Source organism: Arvicola amphibius, chromosome 6 (assembly GCF_903992535.2).
Source record: "Arvicola amphibius chromosome 6, mArvAmp1.2, whole genome shotgun sequence".
Taxonomy (NCBI): domain Eukaryota; kingdom Metazoa; phylum Chordata; class Mammalia; order Rodentia; family Cricetidae; genus Arvicola; species Arvicola amphibius.
Window position 1 is genome coordinate 43,182,819 of NC_052052.2, and position 25,322 is coordinate 43,208,140.

The 25,322-nt window shown below is 44.4% G+C and overlaps 1 protein-coding gene across 1 annotated transcript in view; it reads right to left on the minus strand.

Annotated features, from left to right (window-relative positions):
• C8b (complement C8 beta chain) overlaps nucleotides 1-25,322 on the minus strand; it is a 39,854-nt gene that overhangs the window by 6,180 nt on the left and 8,352 nt on the right. The window contains exons 3-9 of the mRNA XM_038335204.2: nucleotides 20,334-20,475; nucleotides 18,213-18,354; nucleotides 16,769-16,901; nucleotides 14,367-14,564; nucleotides 10,571-10,811; nucleotides 7,902-8,027; nucleotides 5,308-5,471 (exon numbers count right to left, since the gene is read on the minus strand). Of these exons, the coding sequence (XP_038191132.1) occupies nucleotides 5,308-5,471; nucleotides 7,902-8,027; nucleotides 10,571-10,811; nucleotides 14,367-14,564; nucleotides 16,769-16,901; nucleotides 18,213-18,354; nucleotides 20,334-20,475 (1,146 nt within the window). The remainder of the gene's footprint in view (nucleotides 1-5,307; nucleotides 5,472-7,901; nucleotides 8,028-10,570; nucleotides 10,812-14,366; nucleotides 14,565-16,768; nucleotides 16,902-18,212; nucleotides 18,355-20,333; nucleotides 20,476-25,322) is intronic.

Genomic DNA, 25,322 nt, shown 5'->3' on the forward strand with positions numbered 1-25,322 from the left:
TCTCGCGAGATGTTGATGATTAGCGCAGTTGTTGGGTAAGGGGAAGCCCCAGGTAGATACATGACTCATTAAAAAGCAAGCCAGAACACCAAGATGACCATCCTGGAACCACCAGAATTGGAGTCCAAAGCCTGCATTTTCCCTACTAGTTTAGGATGATTCCTGATAGGAGTGCCTCAGGGGTTCCCATCACTAGCCTCACCCATGTGTTCCCCAAACTTCGCAGGTTATGGCAGCTTGCGTTGGTGAAGCAGGAACCCCAGTGGGGCTTCGGGGCAGCCTTTTACAGTTAGGTCAGTATGGCAGTGCCCGTTATTTGCCTACTGCCTGTTTTCCTGTCTCCCTTCTCCTTCCACCCATCCTCCCCTTCCCCGTTCCCTCTACCTCTTTCTTCCTCACGTCTCCCTTAGATACTCCATCTTGACTGCAATGGTCGCTTAGGCCTCTAAGGCGCTTGCCCTTCAGGACAGTCTACTCGTCACACCCTTTATAGGTGACGCTGGAGAAGTTCTGTCGAGGTCCATGCAAATCTCTGCAGTGTGCCCTGTTATTTTCAAATACTCGTCATCACAGCCAGTCATCACGAGGAGCGGGACCACGCACATATCCCAGAAGTCTTCACGGTGGTCCGAGGATTGGGTAATCCTGTGCCTCTGCCTGTGAAAGTTGACAAAGCTGGGGCACAGACAAGCTAAGTAGACCAACAAAGGTATGGCCTTGGACTCTTAACATTGCGGATTGCTGACTGTTGGTCAGTATATACTTTTAGACCTATGGACAGTTAGATAATCATACCAATTTAGTGCATAAATGTAATTTTATATCTCATCCCTTCACTTATAATAACATGAGGCTGTCCCTGTGTGACTCAGTTTGTGCTGATAAAGTGACCTTCAGCAGCTTCAGGACACACAGATGGGCTGGTTATTTAGCGCCTCTGTTTTTTAGCTTCCAATTGATTCCTTTGCCCTTTTAGTTTGCGCTACTACAACTATCCAAAGCTGATTTGTCTCTATACATTTTATTTTTTTTTAAAAAATAACATTAGATCAAAAACTATCAACATTTTTAATAGTATGGAGATATTGGGTTTAAAATGCCTTCCTAGACTCGAGCTAAAATCATATTGCCATCCTAGCCCACGAAAGGCCCCCTCAGTGCTCACAATGCTTTGAGTATCACAGACTTTAAATCATTGTCAATTTGATAGGTGAAAATAATACTGCTATGGCGTTATTTTTATTGGGAGAGGTTAAACGTTTGGATATTTATTAGCCAACTGATGGCTGTCCATTTCCCTAGATCATACCCTCCTTATGAACTGTGCCATTCTTCACCTCATGAGGGTCTTCTTTGTGGTAAGTCATCAGCATTACTGGTGAATTATCTGTCTACTTACTAACTAGAACTTGTTTCGTAGTATATGTGTGTGTTTGTGGTGGAGCACATGGAGCCCGGAGGTTAGCCTTGGGTGATGTTCAGGAACCAACCGCCTTGTGTTCTTTTGAGGCAATGTCTCAGTGGCCTGGAGCCCACTGAGTAGGCTAGGCTGCCTGGCCAATGAGCCCAGCCGTCTGCCTGTCTCTGCCTTCTCCTCATTGGTGTTACAAAGGCAGCCCACCACACCTGGCTTTGTTTATAAGGGTTCTGGGGGTGAGGGGCTGGACTCAGGTCTCCATGGTTGTACGGTGTGAAATTTACTGCTGGGTTATCTTCTGAGTGCCTAGCCGACGTGGTTTTAGAGGAATAGTGTCAACACATTGCATTTTATATCTCCCTTTGCTGTATGAAAATCGTCGGCGTGAATTTGCCTCTTGAAAGCATTACTACTGTGTATTCAAGATTTCAGCTCTCCTTCTGGATATAACCGCTCACAAGCAGGCTGCACATAGTCGGGCTGCGTCTTAGCAGAAGCACACAGAGCTGTAGCTTCTCAAACTCAGGCTGACATAGGGTAGGGATGCATCTCTTTAAAGGAAATTTTGTACACAGTAGGGCTGTAGGTCCTCAGAGGCAGGTTTTCATATGGTAGGACTACAGTCTTCAGAGGAAGGTCTGTGCACAGTAGAGCTGCAGGTCCTCAGAAGCGGGCCTTCAAGTGTGACTTTTTCTGGTCACTGACAGGTGAGCAGGAGCACGGAGTGAAGTAACTTAAGACTTGTGGCACTCTTCAGAGCCATTATCTGGGTGTTTGGATGACTTTATTAGATGGAGCATTCTTCCCAATACTTCTTGGGCGTGTGTAATGGGGAAGTTGATTCGGACTGAACTAAGACACCGGGGTATGGTTGTTCCTTTGCAGTATGACCTAGGCTATTCTGACCTCTGTGTGAGCACCACTCATATTTTCTCCTACCCTACGCAAGGCAATGTCTTCATCAGCTGTAGTCCAACCCTAACATCTTCCAACCTTGACCTGTGCAGAATCATATGCTGATGACGGACCAAGGATAAGGCTTACCAGTTAAATACAAGACATCCCGTTCCATTCGAAAGTCAGATAAGGAGTAATTCAAGAATAAGAGACAGGCGGTGGTGGCACACGCCTTTAATCCCAGCACTCGGGAGGCAGAGGCCGGCGGATCTCTGTGAGTTCGAGCCAGCCTGGTCTACAAGAGCTAGTTCCAGTTCCAGGACAGACACCAACGCTACACAGAGAAAGCCTGTCTTGAAAAACCAAAAAAAGAAAAAAAAGAAGAGTAGAGAAGAGTAGTATGTTCTCTTTTGTGCTATACACAAGAGATGCGCATACCAAGAGGATCATTCCTCCTTTATCTGAAGTTCAGTGCTGGCGATTCTGTATTTTCATCAGCTAAATCTGGCAATGGCTTTTGCGTTTTTGTTTTGTCTCAAAATGCCTTTGGAGTTCACCCACCGAGGAGCATTTCACCAGGTGGCAAGCTTTTTCCTTCAAAGACCAGGGTCGCTGGTATGCTGCATGTTGGAATGGCTTTGGCGTTTTGATTTTTACTCCTGGGGGATGCAATTGTTCCTCAAAGGAAAACATGTCAGCAGGGTGTGTGGCAGCAGGATTGTTTTGTTTTGTTTTCAGTACTTCTGTTAAAGTTTTAGCGCCGTGTTCATCGTGTGTTGTCAGTGCAGGGCAGATTCTCTACTATGCCTGATGAATATATGCACACATTTAATCTCGTGGCTTGCTCAGGAAGGACTCTCTGTGGCTTAGGTTTCTACTTCTCTTCTCTATCCATCATATTTTCTTCCGTCACTGTTTTAATCTCGTTGTCTTTTGTTTCCACGTTATAAGAGCATTTTTATAGTACCTTCCACATCACCGACTCAATTTTCTGCAGTGTCAATTCTGTTCTTTATAGTTTCCAATGTGGATTTTAATTCTGCCACTGAGTTCTGGGTTCCCCACATCCAGCTACTTTCTTTTCATCTGATTAGTGTCCAAACAGCTCAGCTTCTATTTTTATTTCATAAGTTCCTCATTTTCTTGAATTTTATTGTTGTCACAAAGCAAATGCATTCTCAAATTTACTTCCATTTTCCTATTTTATAGACGTGCTCATTTTCTGCAGCTTGAACATAATTTCCATCTTTCCTGTTCTAAAAAAAAAAATCTTTATTTAGCCAGTGCCATCCCTAACTCTTCTTTTAACAAGGTGCCACCTCTCCCTGTCTGTATTTACCAGGAAATAGCCCGAGCTAGTTCTTGCTTGCATACCTTGCAGCTGCAGGAATCTCATCTCAGGTCTTCTCAAAGGACAATTTATGACACCCTGGCAGTAGCATAGGAATTGTTTATCCAGTGGGCTCTGCTGTCCTGAAAAAAATCAGTCATCACTCCTGGAAAGCTGCCTCTGTCGAGATGCCTTATTCTGATATAATGTGAAAGCAGCCTGCAGCTTCTGAGACCAGAAAGAGTGCATGGAGCGGGGGATGGAAGAGCATGTGTTTGCAGAGCAGGTGACAGATGCACAGAGGTGCATGGAAGTCTTCTGCCCTTCTGCGCCTCTCTCCCGCTGTGCTCCTTAAACCACTCTCTTCCAGCATGCCCCGCTTGATAGAACCAGTTGACCTCGACAGTCCCTAGCCCAGACGGGCACATTCGGCCTCACGGGGTAGCCAAGCCATCTTCCCTAGGTCTCAGTTTTAACACATATCAGATAAGATACCACAGTACAAGACAGAAATTCAGAAACCCATTTTCCTCTGAACTCCCTGCTCTCTCTCACACCTGGCTGTGATGCCATCCAGTGTCACCCGGCGTCAGTCAAGCTTGAATTTCTCTCGAGCTGCCTGCAGCCCATGGCTAGCTGTATCGCTTATGATTATCATCGATTGTGCTGCGAGTGTCACTAGTGACTAAAGACACAGGCAAGAATTGAATGACAACCTTCTTGTTCTATGGAGCTGTGCATTTGACACACAAATCCAGGTCCTGTTGGGAAAAAATCATCAGGGTCAGGACTGCAGAGTCTCTCATCAAGGTCCAGTCCCCCATTTTCCCTCCTTGACTGCGGAAAGAACTCTCAGGGGGTGGACAATGGCCCATCAACGACAGTACAGGCACCAGCAAGAAGAGAGGGATGTAAGGTATGCCAGGGTACTGTGCAAATGTCCCCACAGGCAAGGACCTACTGTTGCTGATGTGTGTGACAGGCCTGTTTTAACAAGCATCTCTTTAGTTTATTCTCAGTCGCAAGACTCTCCTAGAGTGGGAGTCGGGTGGTGAGAGTCATTATTTTCCTATTCCCCAAGCCCATAGCGGGGGGGGGGGGGCAAAGAAGACAGACTCTCTTGACTAGACCTAACAAATTCTTGAGCAGCCACAGACGGACATGGCCTTCCTGACCCTTGGCATGTCACAGAAGAAGGCAGGCATATTTGGCATGCAGGCCGCTGAAAGCATTACTCCAGATAACATTCCTAACTCCCCCTCAGAGTGTCGCAAACTCAATAGGTACTTCAAATACGTTAGCTATCACCACCACATCTTGCACGATCCCAAGAGATGGGTATGCACGCTGCTGACTTACTGTCCTTCCTAGGCATCTCTTCCATCCTGTCATGGCTTTGTGCGCCTCTGGTGCCTTCTTATAGCATGGCAGATGCTAATTTCCTTAAAAACTTGTGGACCAAGTGGGGAGCTTGGGAACTTTAGGTGGCATGGAGTGCTATGTTCTAGTCAGTTATTCCCACATCTATTTTCCATTATAATGCAAGTAACTCAAGATTTTTGCCTGTGCCTTGACGACCTCCACATTCCATACACAGTTCATGGCAGACTCTCAGAACCCGTGCTCCACACAGAGGTGGAGTGGGCATAGTGGCTGCTGGTACCTTGAGTCTGATGATTGCTGGGTTGTACTGCACAGCATCTCCCCATTCCCGCATCAGTTCAGCTGTTGGCAGCTCCTTGGACGCCAAGGTGGTAATGTACTCGCTCGCCCCTCCTCGCACGAGAACGACCAAGTCTTCCACCATGGTGGTCCGCTTGTTTCTGTCTGGAGTGGACAAGAAGAGTAGCATGGAATCAAAGGATCTACTTTCCTGCCTTGGAATTTACTTCAGCTAAACAACAGGTGAGACGCCATGATTCTTTGCAAGTTTATATGGGAGACATGGAAGAAGAAGACGTGTTCCTGACCATAGGCAGTGATAGGGCCCGGGGCAACTGGAAACTTACCCGGTCGTGCAGAGTACACATGAGGAGCACAAGGATAGAAGATTCACCATGAACATATACAATTGCCACTTATTGCAGTAGTATAACGAGATAGAGAAGAAAGTGATTGATGATAAATAGATAGATCTTATATCTATCCGTCATCTCTTTATCACCTGTCTGTCTATTTACCTATCATCTTTCTGTGTATCTATCACCTACATACAATTGCTTTGCCTATCTATCTGTCTGTCTGTCTGTCTATCTATTTATCTAATCTATCTACCTGTCTACTTAAGGCAGATAATAGATTGGTCAGTAGGTGGGCAGACAGGGAGAGAGACATTGTAATTAGTGAGGCTTTGTGGGTGCTGGCAATGTTCTGTTTAGGGACCTGTATAGGCACTAAGCTACAAGCCTCCTTAAAAGAGTTTAATGCGTCCTGCCCCACCACAAGGAACAGGTAAGCAGCAGTATCAGCAACTCATTCTTAAGTGTAAATGGCTGCTCTAGTCTGGCAGCTAATTCCCGTGTCTGTGTTTTACTGTAGACTGCTTCCACGGTGGGATTCTTCACATGGCAGGCAGCGCAGTACAGAGACGACTGGGAGGAAGAAGGAGAGCTAGGATCGGAACACTGCCATCCAGTCTCATCCTGCTCTACCTATGCTGACTTCCCAGCTCCCCATACTGCGTCCAGGTATCTTGCTCCTAGACCCTGGTTCTACACCTAGGCTGGCTTTACCCCCAACTCTAGACTGGCTTTTTCTGTCATGTGGCCTCTGCCATATGGCTGGTGCTGTACCAGATTTGCTAATCTCTTTGGCATGCATTATCTGAGGTAAGGCCCAGCCTCTGCCATGTTGCCTTGGCCCCCAGCATACTATTGCTAGCCAGGACCACTCTCAGCCTCTAGAGCAGTGTGACACTATCCTCACTATGATGCGGTGGTAACCCATACTCAGGTTATAATTCTCAGTGATGGAAACTTGGCCTTAAGGTTTCAGCCTGGATGTTGGCCTTTTTGCCTTCTACCTACCTCACATACTCACTGTGAATATGGGAATTCAACCACATTCATTTTTTGGATTTCATTATACTAGTAGGAAACAGGTAGATTTTATTAGATTGATTGTTATTTTCATTGAAATGCTTTGGAGTATCACATGCTTAGAGAAAGCCTGGGGAAGAGTCCTGTCCCTGTGCTGAGGACAACCATTCAGACTGAACCTTCATCTGGCGAGGGATGGAGATAGAGACAGAGACCCACATTGGAGCACTAGACTGAGCTCCCAAAGCCCAGATGAAGAGCAGAAGGACGGAGAACATGAGCAAGGAAGTCAGGACCACAAGGGGTGTGTCCACCCACAGTGGGACTGATCTAATGGAAGCTCACCAAGGCCAGCTGGACTGGGTCTGAATGAGCATGTGGTCAAACCGGACTCTCTGAATGTGGCTGACAATGAAGGCGGACTGAGAAGCCAATGATAATGACACTGGATTTTGATTATACTGCATGTACTGGCTTTTGGGGAGCCTAGTCTGTTTGGATGCACACCTTCCCAGCTGGGGGCCTTGGATTTCCCACAAGGCAGGGCACCCTGACTTCTCTTATGTCTGGAGAGCGAGGGGGAGGGGGAGGGGGAAGAGTGGGAGGGAAATGGGAGGATGGGAGGAGGTGGAAATTTTAAATAAATAAATAAGAATAAATTATTGGTAAACAAATGATACCTCTTTGTAATAAGCATAGTCATTTAAGAATCATTTATAATTTATCACAGAATTGTTGAAAGTTAAGAATTCTTTATTTGAAAAATATGTTCATTTTTGTACATGAAACTTAAAACCTGAAAGTCCAGAAGAATACAGACATAGACATTACTGGATGTGGTTGAAGTTGATTCATAGTATTTAACATATCAATGAGTGTTGAGAGGTAAAATTAGGTATTTACATAGGTCACAACAGATTGCATGTGTGAATGTAGGCTCTGACCTCTAGAGTTTCATTGTCTCTTCTAAGGCAAAAGATCCATTTTTTTTACACCTTTCTTTACTACAAATATACCAAAATTGTTTTAACTGCTACTGTAACTATAAAAGCCCATTCTTTGAGGAATGGTTGATACATAGAAAACATGTATTTAGAATGTGCTCAATGAAAATAAATGTTGAATATGCAAATAACAAAAAAAAAAAGAAAGAAAGCCTGGGGTCAATGGCGCTAGGGAGAGAAAGAATGCAAGTGCAGAAGACATGAGTCTGACTCACCTTTGATTTCATTCAGAATATCGGTGCATTTCTTTGCTGACACACCGAATTTGAGGTAGACTTTCAAGTTACCGCCAGCGTGGACACCTCCTCCCGCACAGGTAGAAACATGGTCAAGAGTGTAATCTGAAGGAATAAGAAAAGATGTCCATGATGCACTAGGTCATTTGCTCTGTCCCTTTCCTGTGATTGACTCTAACCCTAACCCTTCTTGGTGTCATAGGGTCCTGGGTTCAAATAAACATGTCCTTGATCCGGAGACAAGTAGTATAGGCGCCATGGCAGAGACCCCACAGAGATCAGTCCCAAGTTCATGTTCCAGCCTCCTCCTCAATCTCTAAGGCTACTTGCAACCTTCAAAGAGGTCATGTGTTCAAAGCTGTCCTCTAAAAACCAGACTCCTTATCAGGTACTCTCTTAGTTAGGGTTACTTTTGCTGTGACGAAACACCATGACCAAAAGTGAGCTGGGGAGGAAAGGGTTTATTTAGCTCACACTTCCACACCGCAGATCGCCATCAAAGGAAGTCAGGATGGGACATGAGACCCCGAGGCAGGAACTGACACAGAGGCCATGGAAGAGTGCTGCTTACCGGCTTTCCCTCCTTGGCATGCTCAGTCTGCTTTCTTATAGAACCCAGGACCACCAGCCATGGGCTTACTCCACCTATAATGGGCTGGACCCTCCCCCATCAATCACTAATTAAGAAAATGCCCTACAGCTGGATCTTATGGAGGCATTTTCTTAAATGACAGTCCCTCCTCTTAGATAACTCTAGCTTGAGTCAAGTTGACATAAGACTAGCCAGCACAGGTAGCTAGTGATTGCTGATCCAGAGGTTACAAGGAAGTTCTACCCCTTGCCTTCTCCGGTCTCCATTTTTCTGATCTTTGATAATGGAGGAAAAGGTCTGCATTAATTGGTTGAAGTAATGCACATACAAGTCTGAAAGTGCCTGGGGGTGGGTACACAAATGTCCCTTATTTCTTCTAGGATTCCTTCCTACTTCATCCTCCCAAAATTCCGCCCCCAAGGTATCTCCCTTCCTGGGGCTTGCTGAACTTATATATTAGACCTTTCTAAATTGCTTTAACTCTCACTGAGGAAGACAGGCTTGTTGACTACTAGGCTTTCCAGCATTACTAATGTGAACAGAATTTTCCTCAGAATATTCCAAACCCTTAAAATACAAATCTCATTGAACTAATCGGTGTTACAAGAAAAAGAGCCCCCATGGCCATGAAAATTTGCTAATTGTGCATGAAATGTGGCAGGGTTCTCTCTCTCTCTCTCTCTCTCTCTCTCTCTCTCTCTCTCTCTCTCTCTGGAAGTCCTCTGGAGAAACTCTGAGGGTGGCATCAATAGAATATCTCCCTGAGTCGTATGATTCTCTAGACCATTTATGATCATGGTAGACTTAAGTCCCGAAGACATGCATTTACAATCTTACTCTTGCATGTACATTCCTGCTGATGGAACCTATGTGACTTAGAACAATTCCCATAATCAGACAAGAGGCAGAATACTGGTTTGGAAAGCAGGATCCATAGCCTAGGCTGGTAGTTGAAGACAGTTGGAAAGATCTGGAATATCTATAGGCAAGATGGGAGGAGAGAGAGAGAGGAGTGTTGGGACTGACCATTCACCCGAGGAACCACAGTGACCCCTCACTAGCAAGAGTATCATGGGATACTTTGGATCTTGCCTCGACCCTGCTGGATAAGATCAATCACTGCGAAGATTTACCCGTAATTAATTCATATTCACATTAAAATTCAAGTGTGAATGAAGCATTGGTCACAAGGATGAGCCTATGGTATTAACTGTAAAACCCAATATAAGGACTGGGGCTTCTAATATAAGGAGAGGCAGAGTGTTTGTCTTACAAACTGAGTAACAGAGTTTGGACCTCCAGAAAGCCATGTGGAGGCCAAGTGGACATGGAGGCCTGCCTGTAGTTGCAGCCCCTAAATGTAGAGACAGGGGATCCCCACAGCAGGCTGGCTATGGAGACTAGCCCTATCCACAAGCTCTGGGATTGACTGAGAGACTCTGCTCCAATTACTGTTGTGGAAGAACACAGAGAATGATTCTTAGCATCAACCTCAGGCCTGCGTATGCATGTGCATTTATATACACATAAACCCACACATGCCTGTGTTCACACACATGCAAAAAAACCCATGATGTGCATACATATACACACATACACAAACACATGAAGAAATGGGAAAAGAAACCTGGAGGTCCATCTGAAGAAAGTTGTTGGACAACAGAAAAGAAATTGAGGTTGATGCCTAAGCTCTTGGCTTGTGCCTCTGGCTAGCTGGTGGAACCATTGCTGAGATTTGGAAACGACAGAAGAAAGCAGGTGCAGTGGTCCAGTGATTTGGGATGAACATGCAACTTGATAAATCAAGCTTGGATCCCACTGGGTGCAGCAGCTGTGGGAAGGAGGGTCACTCCAAAGAGAGAGCTGGGCTGCGAGGACGGACAAGGCCAAGCCGAAGAGAGAAGGATGAAGACCAAGTCCTCTATGGAGGTACAGCTAGGTCAGGGGGAGGGAAATGGGGGCACAGTTCAAGACTCTTCCCCCAAGCATTAGTGTAAGACTCTACCACTATCCCTCCTGGGCTGGCCAGGACAGGGCTGTCCCTTGGGCAGCGTACCTCCTCGCTCCATGAGGTCCTTATTCATGATGAGCGTATACTCATAAATGCCCCCAAGCACGGCCTCAGTGATGAAGTGGGTCCCAAAGTCCCGAAGGAGATCTCGGTACTCCCCGTAGCTGTACTCGAGGGGTAGGCTCTTTACCCTCTGGAGGAATTCGTAATGGAGCATGAGGCTTCTGGACTTCAGCTTGTAATGAGTCACTTCAAGGACAGAACGCGCATGCAGAAACTTGCTTTTCTGGATGAAATACCAACATAGGAAAACCAGATCTTTACAGTTAGGAATTGTGAACAGGAAGATGGATTTTACAACTACCATCCAGTGTTCTTGCCCAGGGCATTGTCTTATGATTCCTTCGGGATATCTAAGGGAAGACAGACTCTTTGAGAAGATTTCAATTCTTGTATATATTCCAGCGTCTTTTTTTTTTTTTTTTTTTTTTTTTTTTGGCTTGGATGAGTGCTGATCTCATTACGGGAGCAGATAAAGATAATGAAGGAGAATCAGAAACCCGCACTACAGGGTGAATGTGGCCATTGGAGGCCACTCAGATGGGAGCAGAATTTGCTGACTTGCAAGCCTCCACCATTGGCCTGTGTCTTTTGAAAACAAAAACCCAAACCACTTATGTCTAACAACAGTGCTTTGCTAAGGTGACCACAGCAAGTGTCTGCAAACCATGACGAGTAGAACGTATCTACTGCCTGTTTTGCAAACACTACCATTCCCATTCATTTACATATTGTCTACAGCACCTAGTTACAACATTTACATATGGTCACACTGCAGTGACAGAGTGGTGTAGTTGCGACAGAGACCCTTCCCTCAGTATGGTATAAAACCTCAATTATTTGCTCTGGTCCTTCCCGGGAAAAGTCTGGTGTCCTCTGGACTTGTGGCATAAACTGAATGTTAGTGTTGCCAGATGAGAGCTAGGTATCACCACAATGTAAGGTGACGGGTCCTTGTATGGGGTATCTAGGTCCTTGCATGGGGGAAAGAGGGATGGTGGAGATGGGGAGCACTCTATTTCAATCAAGCCCTTCAGCTCTAGTGAGCTAGTCAGCCTTCCATGCACTGTCATTGAAACCCCCAGCTTTGATCAAGTCTGCTTGTGGTCACCCCATTCTAGTCCTGTCCAGAACCCTGTTCCTGGTTCAGAACCCTGTTTCTCCTACCACAAGTACTTGGTTCATGCCTTTCCCAAGTCTGCTTCATCTCCTCTCTGCAGCTTTATGAAAGTTGTCAGAATCAAAATGGAGCTGACTGTGTCAGCTCTCACAAAAGTTAAGTAAAAATCCATCAGGCCTGGAAGTTACGAAGGAAGGGCACTCGTTCATGATTGTCTAATGATAGGAACTGCCATGGAGGACAGTCACAGCAATCACACACCAAAGTACGCTACTTCAAGGACCTTAACCAGTTACTGCCCAGCTTCAGGGATGGTGGCACCCATGGTGTTAGTACCCTGTGGCCTAAGATTTTTGTTTGCAATCCTTCTCATTTTTGCCCTTAAAAACTTCTTTTGCTTCAATCCCCTTGGGAACATATATAATTTACGATAGCATGCTCACTCCTATTGTGATACTCTGCTGCTCCCAAATACATAAAGGAGTCTCTGACAGTCTTCGGACTGTTATTTCAGGGGGCATATTATTATAAAACTTCCTCTCTGCTCTCCATTCTCTCACCAATCTGCTTCCACTTCCCTAGTCAGAGTAAGATCCTAAACCTCTGCGAACATTATGATAAACCTCCTTCAGGCAAAAAAGAAGAAAAGAGAACAAACAAAAAACCAAACATGGATGCATCAGCTTACTATTGCCTTCTGACGTAATCAACTCTCTTTCTTTGGATATATAACCTTCACATTCCATTCACCAGGTCTCTGACTGCTGCCAGCTGCCCTGACTTGAGTGGTCCTCTTCACGCCTGTCCATTTTCCATAGCCACATTGTATATCAGCCTTAAACCAACTCTGTACAGATCCCTAAACCTGCATGAGATAATCGTGTCGCAACTGTTCCCTCTGCTTCTAAGTTCTTCCCTCTCTTCTGGACACATGTTTACGTGTCTTATTGGCTCTTGGCTATTTGCTACCATCCCTGGAAGCCCCAGATACTCTCTCCTCTTCTAAGCTTGCAGAACACATCACCCACATTTCCTTTGTTACTTCCACCGTGCTATATTGCAGCTGATATAAATGATGAAGTGATTTATTGCTTACAAGCTTATATCTCCCACTAGACTGAAAATATAAAGGCAAGAACAATTCATTATATATTTTATAAAGAGCTTCGAGAGATAAGTTTGAAGGTGCCCAACAAAACAGTTGCAAATTAAGGAGACAGAAATGCTAATTCATTTGATTTGGTCATTATTCCTTGCATACATGGACCAAATTATCACACTGTAACCCATAAAGATATGTGCTTTTTGAGATAGTACATCTAATTGAACAAAAGGAACCTTGTAGGATTTGTCTTAGGTCATGTCAGGTTATATACATGCTAGCACTGCAGACTGATTTATTTGAATCAGGGAGATGAGGTAAGGATGGGGAAAAGGAGGAGAAGGCGGGGCATGATGGTACCCACCATTTTCCATCATAATAAAGCCAATTTCTGTCATTAGTCCTGTCCATCATTCCTACTAATCAGTGGCGAGTGACTGCTATGTGCCATCCTGTCTAGAGATGAAGGAACCAGATTAGTACCCTAAAGGCCCCAGCCCATAAGACAAGTCAACAGATGTAAGATAGTTACAGACTAATGAATGCTGACCGCCTGCTTCCCGCCATTGACTGTATCTGTAGGAGAGGCCTTTGGGAATCCCTTATAGTTTCTTTTGCTTTCATATAAACCGCTGTAGACTTTGGGTCTTGGTCTCTTTTCTTTTCTATCTCCTTGGATTATTTGCCTAGCACATGACTCCTGGGTGAAAATTCTCAGCGACTCGTGGAAAATGTGTACCCTCTTTACCTCAATCACCTGTTTCTTTAACATTTTACCCCAGTCACTTCCCTTGCCTACTCTGGTTTTCCCACCAAGTCATTGGCTTTGTGCTTACCTCGTGGTCAGAAAGGGAGAGACAATGATTAGATTGGTATTGTGGAACATCTCTGGGGCAAGGTGGGAGCCAAGGGACTGTGTATCAGGGCAACACAAGGCAAAGCAGCCTGGGCTAGTAACCCAGGCAGGGGAACTGATAAGAGGTAGGAAAAAAGGAGAACAAGGACGGGGTGATGGTAAAGACAACCCCACCGGAAATCTAGGAAGTCACAGAAGAGTGGGGTCACTTTCCAGACATTTATCTCAAACAGAAGTCAAATTACAGTGGGCTGAAAAAAATGTCCAGACAGGTTTCACTGGGGGGGGGGCAAATCTGCACATTAAGCTTATTGAAAACCAAAGGAAAGGGCTTTCAAAAAATAAAAAATACATTAGGCTTGACGTTGCCAAAACGTAAGTCAGTGTGAGACTAAGATGCTATCTATCTATGAGAGGAATTTCAGGACAGCAGAAACTGTCTTATTTACTTGGACCAGGAATCATTTGAAATTCAGACACATCTGTGAGCATAAAAGAACACACATACACTTAAAAGCAATGAACTGATGTTTGCCAAGGGCAAGAGTGAACTTTAAGTTGGGTGGGAAGTGGCGTGAGGGAGGACCTAGAAGGAGTTGGGGATGGGAATGAATATGATCAAAATATGTTTATGAAATTCTCATAGAATAAATGAGAACATTATTTAAAAATAAGCAAACAAAAGCCTCAGACTGGTACTTACAGTGTGGGAGAATCGTTTGATTCTGCTTATATAATGTTGGCCTTTGCTGCGTTCTCCTTTAACTCCAAACTCAAACACGCTAGGTATTTTAAAACCAAACTTGAAATCAAACTTGCCGTCTTCTTTCTCTGTCACATTGCGTTCAAAATCTGAATATGATTCATATTCTGTAAATGCAAATTCATACTGGCCTTGGGTCTATACGAAGAAAAGAAAACATGTTTTTAATATGCTGTGGTTGAAATCGTCATCAGGTGTTCACTGTGTTCTTGCTGCACAGCAGAGCAGAGCTGTGCTAGCGACTCTGGATGGACAAAACTGTCACACCCCTACCTCAAGACCCCCGCTCCAGCCAGAGAGACAGACATATTCACTACCACACAGATCATGCTCAGGTTGGGAGGAATGCAGGGTGTGGGGGTGTCCAGGGCGGTGGATTGGTCTTCTACGGAGCCTTGAAGCAAAGCAGGAAGGTCTCAGTAAGTGCCTGGATGCCGGTGTAGCTGAACCAGAAGGCGCCAGAGTGAGGGAAACAGGGTGGGTATTGTAAAGGAACATTCTGGACTATGGAGGCTTTTGACTTTCTATTCTGAACTGTGGCTTACTGAAAACATGACCAAGAGAGGAAGGAGTGGGGTGGCCATTCTGGGACAGCATGCCCATTAGGCTGGAAGGAGCGAATCTAAAGGTGGAGGAGTCACAAGCCAAGAGGGAGGAGGCGTGAGGAGCGGGGTGCACTAATGTTGTGGGACTGGGGCAGCAGCCGGGTAGTGAAGATAGATTTATCCACTTGTCTTAGAGAGCTTGGCAGAATTGTACACTAAATCATTAGTGCTCATTGTTTTGTGTAGGGGAACTGGCAAGGGTAGTATCTCCATAGACCTGGAGTGACCAGCATCTTCACCTCCACTTCCATGGGCATGTGAAAACTTGAAATGTCTATAAAATCCATAGCCCAGGAAGGGAATAGTGATGACGTAGATGTGGCCTAAGGAGGGATGGCTCCTGGAATCCTGGCGCTGCTTCCCTCTAATGGATGACTTGAGACAATTGATTTCTCCAGGCCCCGGTTTCCCCATGTAGAAAATGGAGAGGACAATTGTCCCTCTCCTTAGACCTGTCCTGAGGACCAACCAGGCTCACACAGGAGCCCGCCGGGGCCTTCACACAGGAGCCTGTCAGAGCCCCACTCAATGCTGGCTAAGGAGAGTAGCACTGGAAGCTCCACATGGCATCTAGACTGGGATCTGGCTCCTGCAACGTGTCCTTGGAAAGAAGAGGTTGAGAGATGGACCAGACAACTTGATGGGAGGTCTGCTTAGTCCTAGGCCAGTCAGTGTTGCAGAAAGAACCAAAAAAAGGCGGATGAGGAGAAAGGAAGTTGCCCATGCTTCAGAACTATGCATCTTTGGTCATGGAAACCACCACCTAGATGAGTTTCTCAGTCAACCATCTTTACTTCACAGACAAGGAGCCCAAGGGCAGAGTGGGAAAGGAACTTGACCTAAAGTAAAATGTTAAAATGTCTTCCCATTAAATGGCAAGGTTCTGGTAGTATGTGCATGGTGTATTCGATACTCTACTCTGTGATTGGCGTGTCTGGGAGTACATACGAATCACAGTACAGATTTATATGGGCGTGGCATTATCTTTAATTGTTTAAAGGTTTGTGTGTGTATGTACGTGTGTGTGTGTGCACGCACACACGTGTAAGTGTGTATGTGTATCTGTAAATGAAGGTGCCCACAGAGGTCAGAAGAGCCTGTCAGATCCCCTGGAACGGAGTTACAGAAAGTTGTGGACCACCTGATATGGGTGCGGGGAACTGAACCCGGGTCAACTGCCAGAGCAGCAACTGCTCTTAATCCCTGAGCCATTGCTCCAGCCCTGGCAGTAGAGCATTTTCTAACTTTCAGTACTGAGCTCAAGGCCTGGCTTGAGAGGCAAGGGCATGGTAGTGATGGGAACAAGGGTTAGCATGTGCCGAGAGCTCTCTGTGATAGCATCTCTCTATGATAGTGTGATGCTATCCGCTCAGCCATATCATCCCCCTGACTGTGTCACTTCATGGTTGAAGCTTGTAACTTCCATATAAAGACAGGACAAGAGAGGTGCTGAGCATTTAGGACTGTGTTGGCGACAAGCAGACAAGCCGGTACAGCTGCGTGACACCAGATCCCATGCTCTGTCTTCAGTGTAGCTATTGATACACCGTATTGACATTACCGCTATATGTGACATTGTCAGCACAAGGTCTTGTGCTAGGGTGCACCCACTTGCTACCAGAAGACACTGGGGCTCCAAGAGAAAGGGGCACAGGCAAGCTACAGAGCTAGCATGCTTTAGAGTGCTCGGTCAGTGATTCCCTCATTGCCAGCAGCAGCTGCCTGGCTGTCCCTTACCTGTGGGGTGTAGCTTTCCACATTGTATGGCTTCCTAAACTTGGTGTTCAGGATGTAGTGAGGGGAGCATCCGCCACCATAGTACCGGTGATCAAGAACTGGGCCCTCAAAAGTATTTGTGAACAGGTTTATCCTGGAAGGGAGGCACAGACAGGGTTGTGTCACCTCTGTTGGAACTTAACAGATCCCACTGAATAAAACTCAGAACTCCTGGTTCCACAAAGCAAGGTCCTGGGAATGTGGTTCATGCCATCTCAACTCTTTCTTTTTAGAACTTTGCGTTGCTATTTCATGTGTATGGGTGTTTTGCCTGTCTGTCTGTGTACCATGTGCATGCCTGGTGTGCAGAGGTCAGAAGAGGGCATCAAATCCTCTAAGACAGGTGTGAGCCCCTGTGGGTGCTAGGAATTGATCCCAGATCCTTTGGAAGAGCAGCCAGAGTTCTTGACTACTGAGCCATTTCCCTAGTCTTGCCAGCTTAGCATTTTCATCTCAGACCTCTCCCAACACAGCTAACTACACAGCCCTGGCTCCAGGACTTTGTTCTTCTGCCTGTGTGCTCTGCTTCTTCCAGGGGAAGTAGCTCTCCTATCTGCTTAGTTGGGACTCCACTACTGACTTTGAATGCCTTCTCTGCTTAGTCCTAGCTTTGACCCCTGGAACTCACTTTGGAGGGTCTCAGCCCTAGAAAGAGCTCCCACTCAAGTGAAGACTCTCTCTCTCTCTCTGTCTCTAACCTTTAAGGGCCAATATAGGCAGTTGTCTAGGGAGGAGATAAATTCTAGTTGCATTCCTTGTCTTTCTTTCCAATGGCATCCTTTCTGGTGATTCCTATCGTGCAGAAAGAGATGGTTTCACCCATCCATCTGCTTAGATGGCTTAGATACTACAGGGTGTAGCAAGAAAGTAGGATGAATGCTGGGCCTGTTTGGCTCTTTCTGACCTTGCTCCTTTGACCTTACAGAAGATTGGACTAATACTTATATCCCCAGGAGCTGAGACATGCACGGACTAAAGATCTAGCTTGGAAAAATCATTGCTTCACAAAGCGCTCAGAAGTCCCTTCTTTTCAGCATGGAGGATGCTGGGAACTAGGGACAGAACCAGATCAAACCTATGATGTATGTTGTCTGTAGGATTCTAGAGCCATGCTTAGAATTCCCCCAACACAACAAATTGTAAGAGTTAAGAATAAGGCTCACCCCAGCCCTTCAACTGTCTTAGTGTTCCTGGGTCAACCCTCCTGTGACCCATGTCTATTCACGGCATGTGCTTATGGAACAACGTGGAGTAGACCTCAGAGAATGCATGGAATACACTACAGGCTTTCTATTCTCCTAGAAAGGAGAGCAAGTAAGTGTCCCTTTCCACCCCTTGTCCATCCTTCAGAATTCCATTTAACACTGTGCCTTTCCGTCCGCCCAGCTTGACTGCAGCGACTCACCCGCTGGCCAGATTGCCAATCGCCCAATACTGCTCCATTTCCTGGTGACATTTTTTATAAATCCTCTTGCAGTTCGCTTCATCTGATTGGTCTCCACAGTCATTGTCTCCATTGCAGAGGAGTCTGCGATTGACACACCTCCCTGGGATGGAGAGAGAGGCAAAGCCGCTGCTGGTGCCAGGCTTGTGGCTAGGCCTGTTCTGACCAGTCGTCATGTATCAGCCCTGACTGCAAAGGATGCTAACGAGTTCAGTGCCACAGTTTTGAAAGCACTGAGGAGAGATTATCTGGAACCACCTGGGAAGGGGAAGTCAATGTCCCTAAGGAGTAGGTTGGTATCTGAAACTACCCCTCCTCCTGTCACTGAGGCTAGGAAGAGGTGGTGAATGGCATCTGTGAATGGCACTCGCTAAGATATCTTGTATCGGGGAACCAACCTCCTGGCCTCCATTTCCTCATCTGTAAGGTGGAAGTCATGACAATCATCCCGCCACGACACAGTTGCTGTGAGTGATGGAATAAACCAGAACCTGCTCACGGAAACCATGGAAGGCCAACTGTGAGTGGAGTAAGTGCTTTGGAGAGTCAAGCACATGTCGGAAGGAAGTCGTTGCAGCACAAATGGGACCTTTACCTGCCTAATCGTGGATCCTTTCCCTAACACGCATGGCCTTCAGCGCCATCATCCTCCCCCCCAACTTTCTCTCAATGACTTCACTTTCTGTCATATTTGTGCATTCTCAGGGAGATAAAGCCCGCATGACAGGTGGCTCTGCTTCCTTAGACATATTGGGTCATTGAAACCAATGTCCTTCGGTTATAGAAGGCGGAAACAAATAACAATCTGGTCTTCAAATGTTTCTTACAAGGCATTTAAAGTAAAGCCCGCATGAAGAGCCATTATGGCTCTAGGCAAAACCATGGAACACTGGCCATAACGAGTCCTTGGGTACACTGTTAAAAAAAAAAAAACTCTCAGATTTATTGGATGGAATTTTACATTTGCAGTAAGACCCAGGGATCATTCTGAGAATCCCTGTCTGCCTTTTGGAAGCTCTAGACCACAATCCATATGGCCACAGTGAATGGAACTCTCTCTAGAGACTTTAGGGTGATGCATCTCTGTTTGTGTGAGAGAAGAAATGGAGACAGATTTCCTGGGCTCAGACGAGCGGATCAGTGGGGGAAACAGTCTTTCCTAGGTTCTGCAGTAGATAATTTGTTGTGTGCTGCTTCCTTCCTTCTGTCCGTTTCCCCACCTCTTGTCTATATTCACTGTCCTTCCTTGTAAAAGCCCAGCACTTTTACTGATTCTATCACACATTTGGACTCATGGTAGATTCACTGAAGCAGAAGCGCTAATGACAAGGCCAAGTTTCCAAAGCCTTTGGTGGTAAGTAATGGCGATCACAGCTCTCGCCTGTTTCAGTTTGGGCATCTTTTACTCCCCCGCCTCCGCTCCCCTAGGGCTCTGAGAGCAGTAGCAGAGCTAAGATGTGTCAGAGAGATTTTACCTCCATTTGTCACATGATGCTCATGACCACGTTGTAAGGCATGAACATCACCTTTGTGGTGGTTTGCTTGGGAATGTCTCATATGCTCATATGCTTGAATAATTGGTCTTTAGTTGGTTGAACTATCTGGGAAAGATTAAGAGGTGTTGCCTTGGTCATGGTATCTTAGCAACAGAAAAGTAACTAAATATAGAGCACTCAATTGACATTAATGTATTAAAATCCAAAGAGGTTAAAGATCTTCTATATCTCACAGTCAGATTAAGACTGACCCAGGACTTGTGACTCTAGCATGTGCAAGTTCTAGAGTCAGGAAATACAGCTGAGCTTCCAGATTCTCACCTGCAGCTCCTCCACAGACCTGCTGGATGCTATGTGGCAAGTAACCTCCCCGAGCCTCAATTTCATAGGATGCAAAATGGGAATAATAATGATACCACCTTACCAGAGGCATGCTTTCATGGGATGATACACAGAAAAGGAGGCTTAAAGCTTACAGTAAGGCATCTCCCTGACCTGTCCCACAACCCTGATCATGTCTGTCCCTCCATCATCACATGCTACGTTCTGCTTTTCAAGTTCTCTCCCCATGCCCACCCACTCATACCTGTCTGTGCACACACAAAGCCTTCACATCGCACTTGACTTCTGCACGGTCGATTGGTAACACAGTCTTCAACTTCCTTGTCAGAGAAGTCACACAAGTCCCCAAGGAACTGGGAGGGCCGGAGCAAGTAAGCATGTCTGTACTGCAGCGGACAGAAACAAAGTGAGCCAACGATGGGACCTCAGAGACCTCAGGAGCGAAGGATACTGTGTGGTGGGAATGGTCATCCACTGAGCTGTGGATGCACAGAAATCACACAATTGGCTGATTGCTACTCGTGCAATTCCTATGCTTCCTTCACCACAGACACCGCGTGTCTATGCAAGACTGGCAATTTTCTGACTGTTTCCCCAATTGCACTGCCAGCTCCCCGAGTTTGGGGCACTTGTCTTGAATCTCTGTCTCTGCACTAGCCTGCCAAGATTTGCTCGGTGTGAAAAAGGCATGGGTGTTGGAATAAAAAAATCAATACAGGGTTTCATATAGTCAATTCAGTTCAACAATAAACCAACTCGTAGCTTAATTACTCCAATGGGTGATTTGTGTATTGTCGTGTATTGGTTAAGGCATCAGTGTGATTTAAGTGAAAAAGTATGCGCTCTGAAACTCCAACTGATGCTTGTACTCCCTAGTTGTATGATATTGGGAAAATAACTTTGTCTTTGGAGTCCACATTTACTCATCGGTAAACTGGGGGCAATGAATTACCTAAATGTACAGTTTAGAATTTAAATTCTATAATTCTTTATTTGTTGATATTATTTATATATTATGAATTATGTATTAATTTCTACATATATAATTATATATCATCTCAAGCTCATATTTTTCTGGCACAAAATAGGTACCCAATTTTCTGTCATTCTTCTTCTTTTTATTGTCCACTATTTTAGAAATCAATATTGCTATCTCTCTCTTCTTATTCATTTATTCTGAGAATATTGATTAATCTATGCCATATTTAAAAGGTTGGATTTTTTTTTTGCTTGCTTGCCCAGTTCGTTTTTAATCATCATTAAGTCTCCTGACCTGCCTTCAAAAGGAGAGGGTCACTGCTGACGGCAAGAGGTACCAACAGTGGCAACACATTGCAGTGGATGCAAGACTAGGCAAGTGCCGTGTGCTTGTAATTTCACAGTGAAATCCCAATGCAAAGATAAGAGACAGTGGCTGGCTTCTAGTAACACTGAGATCTGGAAGTTGAGGAGGAATATCAGGTAGACATGGAGGTCAAGAAAAGGATGGTCAAGAACAACCTGGGGAAAGGAAGGTTTCTGGTCAAACTAATAGCCTAAAGGATGTGTCTTCTTACTCCAGAAACCATAGGTGGATGGAGAGGAGTACAGAGGGAGAGTGGGGGGAGTTGGAAAGAGGCAGAGTGGGGCCAGTGACCAGGGATTCCAGGCTGGGAGAGGGGGCACAGAAGGAAGTGATTACATTTGCGTGGTTTTCTAATGCTAGCAGTCAAGGTTTTGGTACACAACATGTGGGAAATAAGCAGAGTACCCGCCTCCTTCAGTGGGGCATAAGGCACTCCTTATGTGACATCTGTACCATGGATCTGGAAACTCAAAAGGGAATAGACAGCCATTCACCTTGGAGATGCATTCTTCCTAGGAGGTAGACTTAGACCTTAAATACAACTTTGAGGAATAAACATAAACAAACAAACTAGGAAAACATCAACAAATGAAGTACCTAAGGAACATACAATATTTACATATACTATACATACAATATACATAGAATGTCCATATACTATATGACAAACCCACAGCAAATTATCATACTAAATGGGGAAAAGTTGAAGGTATATTTTCAAAAATCTAGGACTAAATAACATGCCTATTCAACATAGAACTGGAAATGTAAGGTTGACCAGTTAGACAAAAGAAAAAAATAAAAGGCAGATAAATTGAAAAGGGAGGCAGATAAATTGAAAGGGGGAGTAAAAGGATTCTGTTTGTCAGTAGCACAATCTTGCATGTAAAATCTCTGAAGATTTCACCAAAACACTGCTGCAACTGATAAGTACAATAAAATTGCAAGATATAAAATTAACATACAAAATCCAAAGGCATTCTTTATGCTTCAAACAGGCTGAAAAGGAGATTTGAAATAATTCCACTTATAACATCCTCAAAAATGGTAAGACATGTAGAAAGAAATTTAATGCAGGAAGTAAAAGACTGTCATAATGAAAATGAAGATGACTAGAGACAATTTATTTTCATGGGTTAGAAGAAATAATGTTAAAATGTCCACACTAACTGAGGTAATCTAAGATTCAATGCAATCCCTGTCAAACATGAATTGCCATATTTACACAGCTCGTGAGGGAAAAAAAAATCACAAAATTTATATAGCAGCATAAACCATCCAGAAAATATAGTAAAAACAATCCTGGACAAAAAGAACAAGCAAGGGGCATCACAACCCAAAACTTAAGACATACTACAAAGCAAGGGTGATCAAAAAATATGGGACAGATATATAGGTATAGACAAGCGTGATGGCACAGAGAGAAAACCCAGAGGTAACTCCACATACTTAGAGCCAGCATAGCTTTTCAAAGTAACAAGAACACATACTCTAGAAACGGGTATGTTTAAAAAAAATAAGTGGTGTTGGAAACTGGGCATACAAGGGAGATCACTCAGTAGGTAATATGCTTACCCTACAACCTTGAGGACCTGAGCTCAATCTCCAAAGCCCACTTCTAAGAAGCCAGGTGTGGTAGTATATGCTTGTAGTGCCAGGGGTGTGTGTGGCATACATAACCTTGGGACTCCGCGGCCAGGCAGTCTACCCCACTTGGTGATTTCAGTCAAGTAAGAGACCTTAAGTCTCATAAGCCCCACATTGGGCTTCATTTCTCGTAAGGCCCATGCTGGGCACCATTTCTTATAAGACCCATGTTGGGTGTCATTGGCTGTATCCCATTTCAGGGTGGGAACATCATCTGGGTCCCACCTAAATTATTCATCCATGCTTAGAGAGAAGTATGACGACTAAGAAATGACAGGTGAAAAGTTAAAGATTAAAGACAGAGACACAGGATAGACTCAGGAGAATGCACCAGTAAAAACTGAAATTGGCTGCATATACCCCATAGACTTTATATGCCCCAATCCAAAGAGGAGGGGGAAGACAAAAGACTTCTTTACCACAATACAAGGAACAAAAAAACTAATCACCTTCTCAATATGGAAAGCATCAAGTAACCACACTCTGGGTCAATACATCCTGCTAGTAGCCACAACTTGGGTCAAACCTCCTGCTAATAACCTTGAAGGAGCAAGAATAGGCCTGAACTCTCTGACTTTTAGTCAAGGTGAGAAAAATCCATATCCTTGACCTCCCATACTATGTCAAAAAATGTAGGTGGAGTCTTATGAATGACCTCCTTGTATGTGTAGGCACACTCAAGTACATATGAACAGAGAGAGAGAGAGAGAGTACAAATGAATGAACACTGCACACATATCTGTAGAAGGCTGAAACTAGAAAGGTCCTTATAAAAAAACAACAACAACAATTTGCCAGGTGCGGTGGATATTACCTTTAATCCTAGAACTTTGGAGGCAGATGCAAGTAGATCTCTGAGTTGGAGGCCAGTTCCACTATGCAACTACAGAGTGAGTTCCAGGACAGCCAGGGCTACACACAGACACCCTGTATTGAAACAAACAAACAAACAAACAAACTACCAAACCAAAAAGAAAACAAAAGAAAACTTAAAATGTGTCAGAGATCTAATGTAAGATCTCAAACTATGCAACTACTGAAATAAACCAGGGGAAACACTTCAATACCTAAGTATAGAGCAAACAAGATTTCAGATAGTATAGACAAATGGGATCAGGTCATATTATAAATTGTCTGTACAGTCAAGGAAATGATCAACAGTGTTAAGAGACAGACTGAATGAGGAAAGCATCTGATAACTTCATCTGGCAATAAGCTAATACCCAGGATATATAAGCAATTCAAAGAACAGAAAAATTTCTAATAATCTTAGTTTTAAAGGGGCAAATGATCTATGATCTCTACAAATATGTTTAAATGATATACAAATGGCAGAAAGATTGAGAATGGAAGGCCTTACACACTGTTGATGGGAAAGTAAGTTAATATATCCATCATGGATTACAGAAAATAATACCAGAGGCTCTACAAAGGAGGGAGGAAGGGAAGAGGGTGGGGAGGAGGGTGAAGATAAGAACAAAGAAGAAGGAAGAATTCTTTTTTAATTTTGAAAATCCTGAAAATAGATTTACTAACAGTCTAAATCCTGAGTATATATCCAAAGGCGATGATGGCATTTTATCAAAAATAGATCATAACTCCCATATTTATTACAACAAGATTCACCATTCCGAGAGTAAGAAATCAACAAAGACGTTCATCAAGAGATGCATGGATTAAAATGGTATAACTGACAATGGAATGCTAGCATCTATAAAAGGATGATCCTGTCATTTGTGGCAACATGAATGGAATCTGAGGACATCATGTTAAGGGAAATAAGCTAGACAGAGAAAGCCAATCACAGGTTCCCACTCATTTGTAGAAGCAACAATAGTTCATCACAGAAGTAGAGAATAGACTAGAGGTTGCGAGGAGTTAGAAAGAAAAGAGGGGCAGAGAAGGGGTGCTATTGATTATCAAAACACTTTGTGTGGGGGTTCTAATGCTCTATAATACAGAAGATAAGTCAATAATAATTGTATAGCTCAAAGTAACTAGGAGTGTTGATGTTGAAGTTTCTCTACATGTCAGCAGAAGAAAAATAATTATGTTTGAATGAGGAAAAGGCTAATTACCCTGGCTCGATCATTGCCCAGTGCATATAGGTATCAAATTATAAAACTATACTTCACAAATAAGCACAAATACTGGAAGTCAATTAAAGGATAGAAATAAAGCCACACATATGTAGGGAGGCTCTCAGAAAACTATCCCCAGGCTCTTAAGGCAAAGTAGATA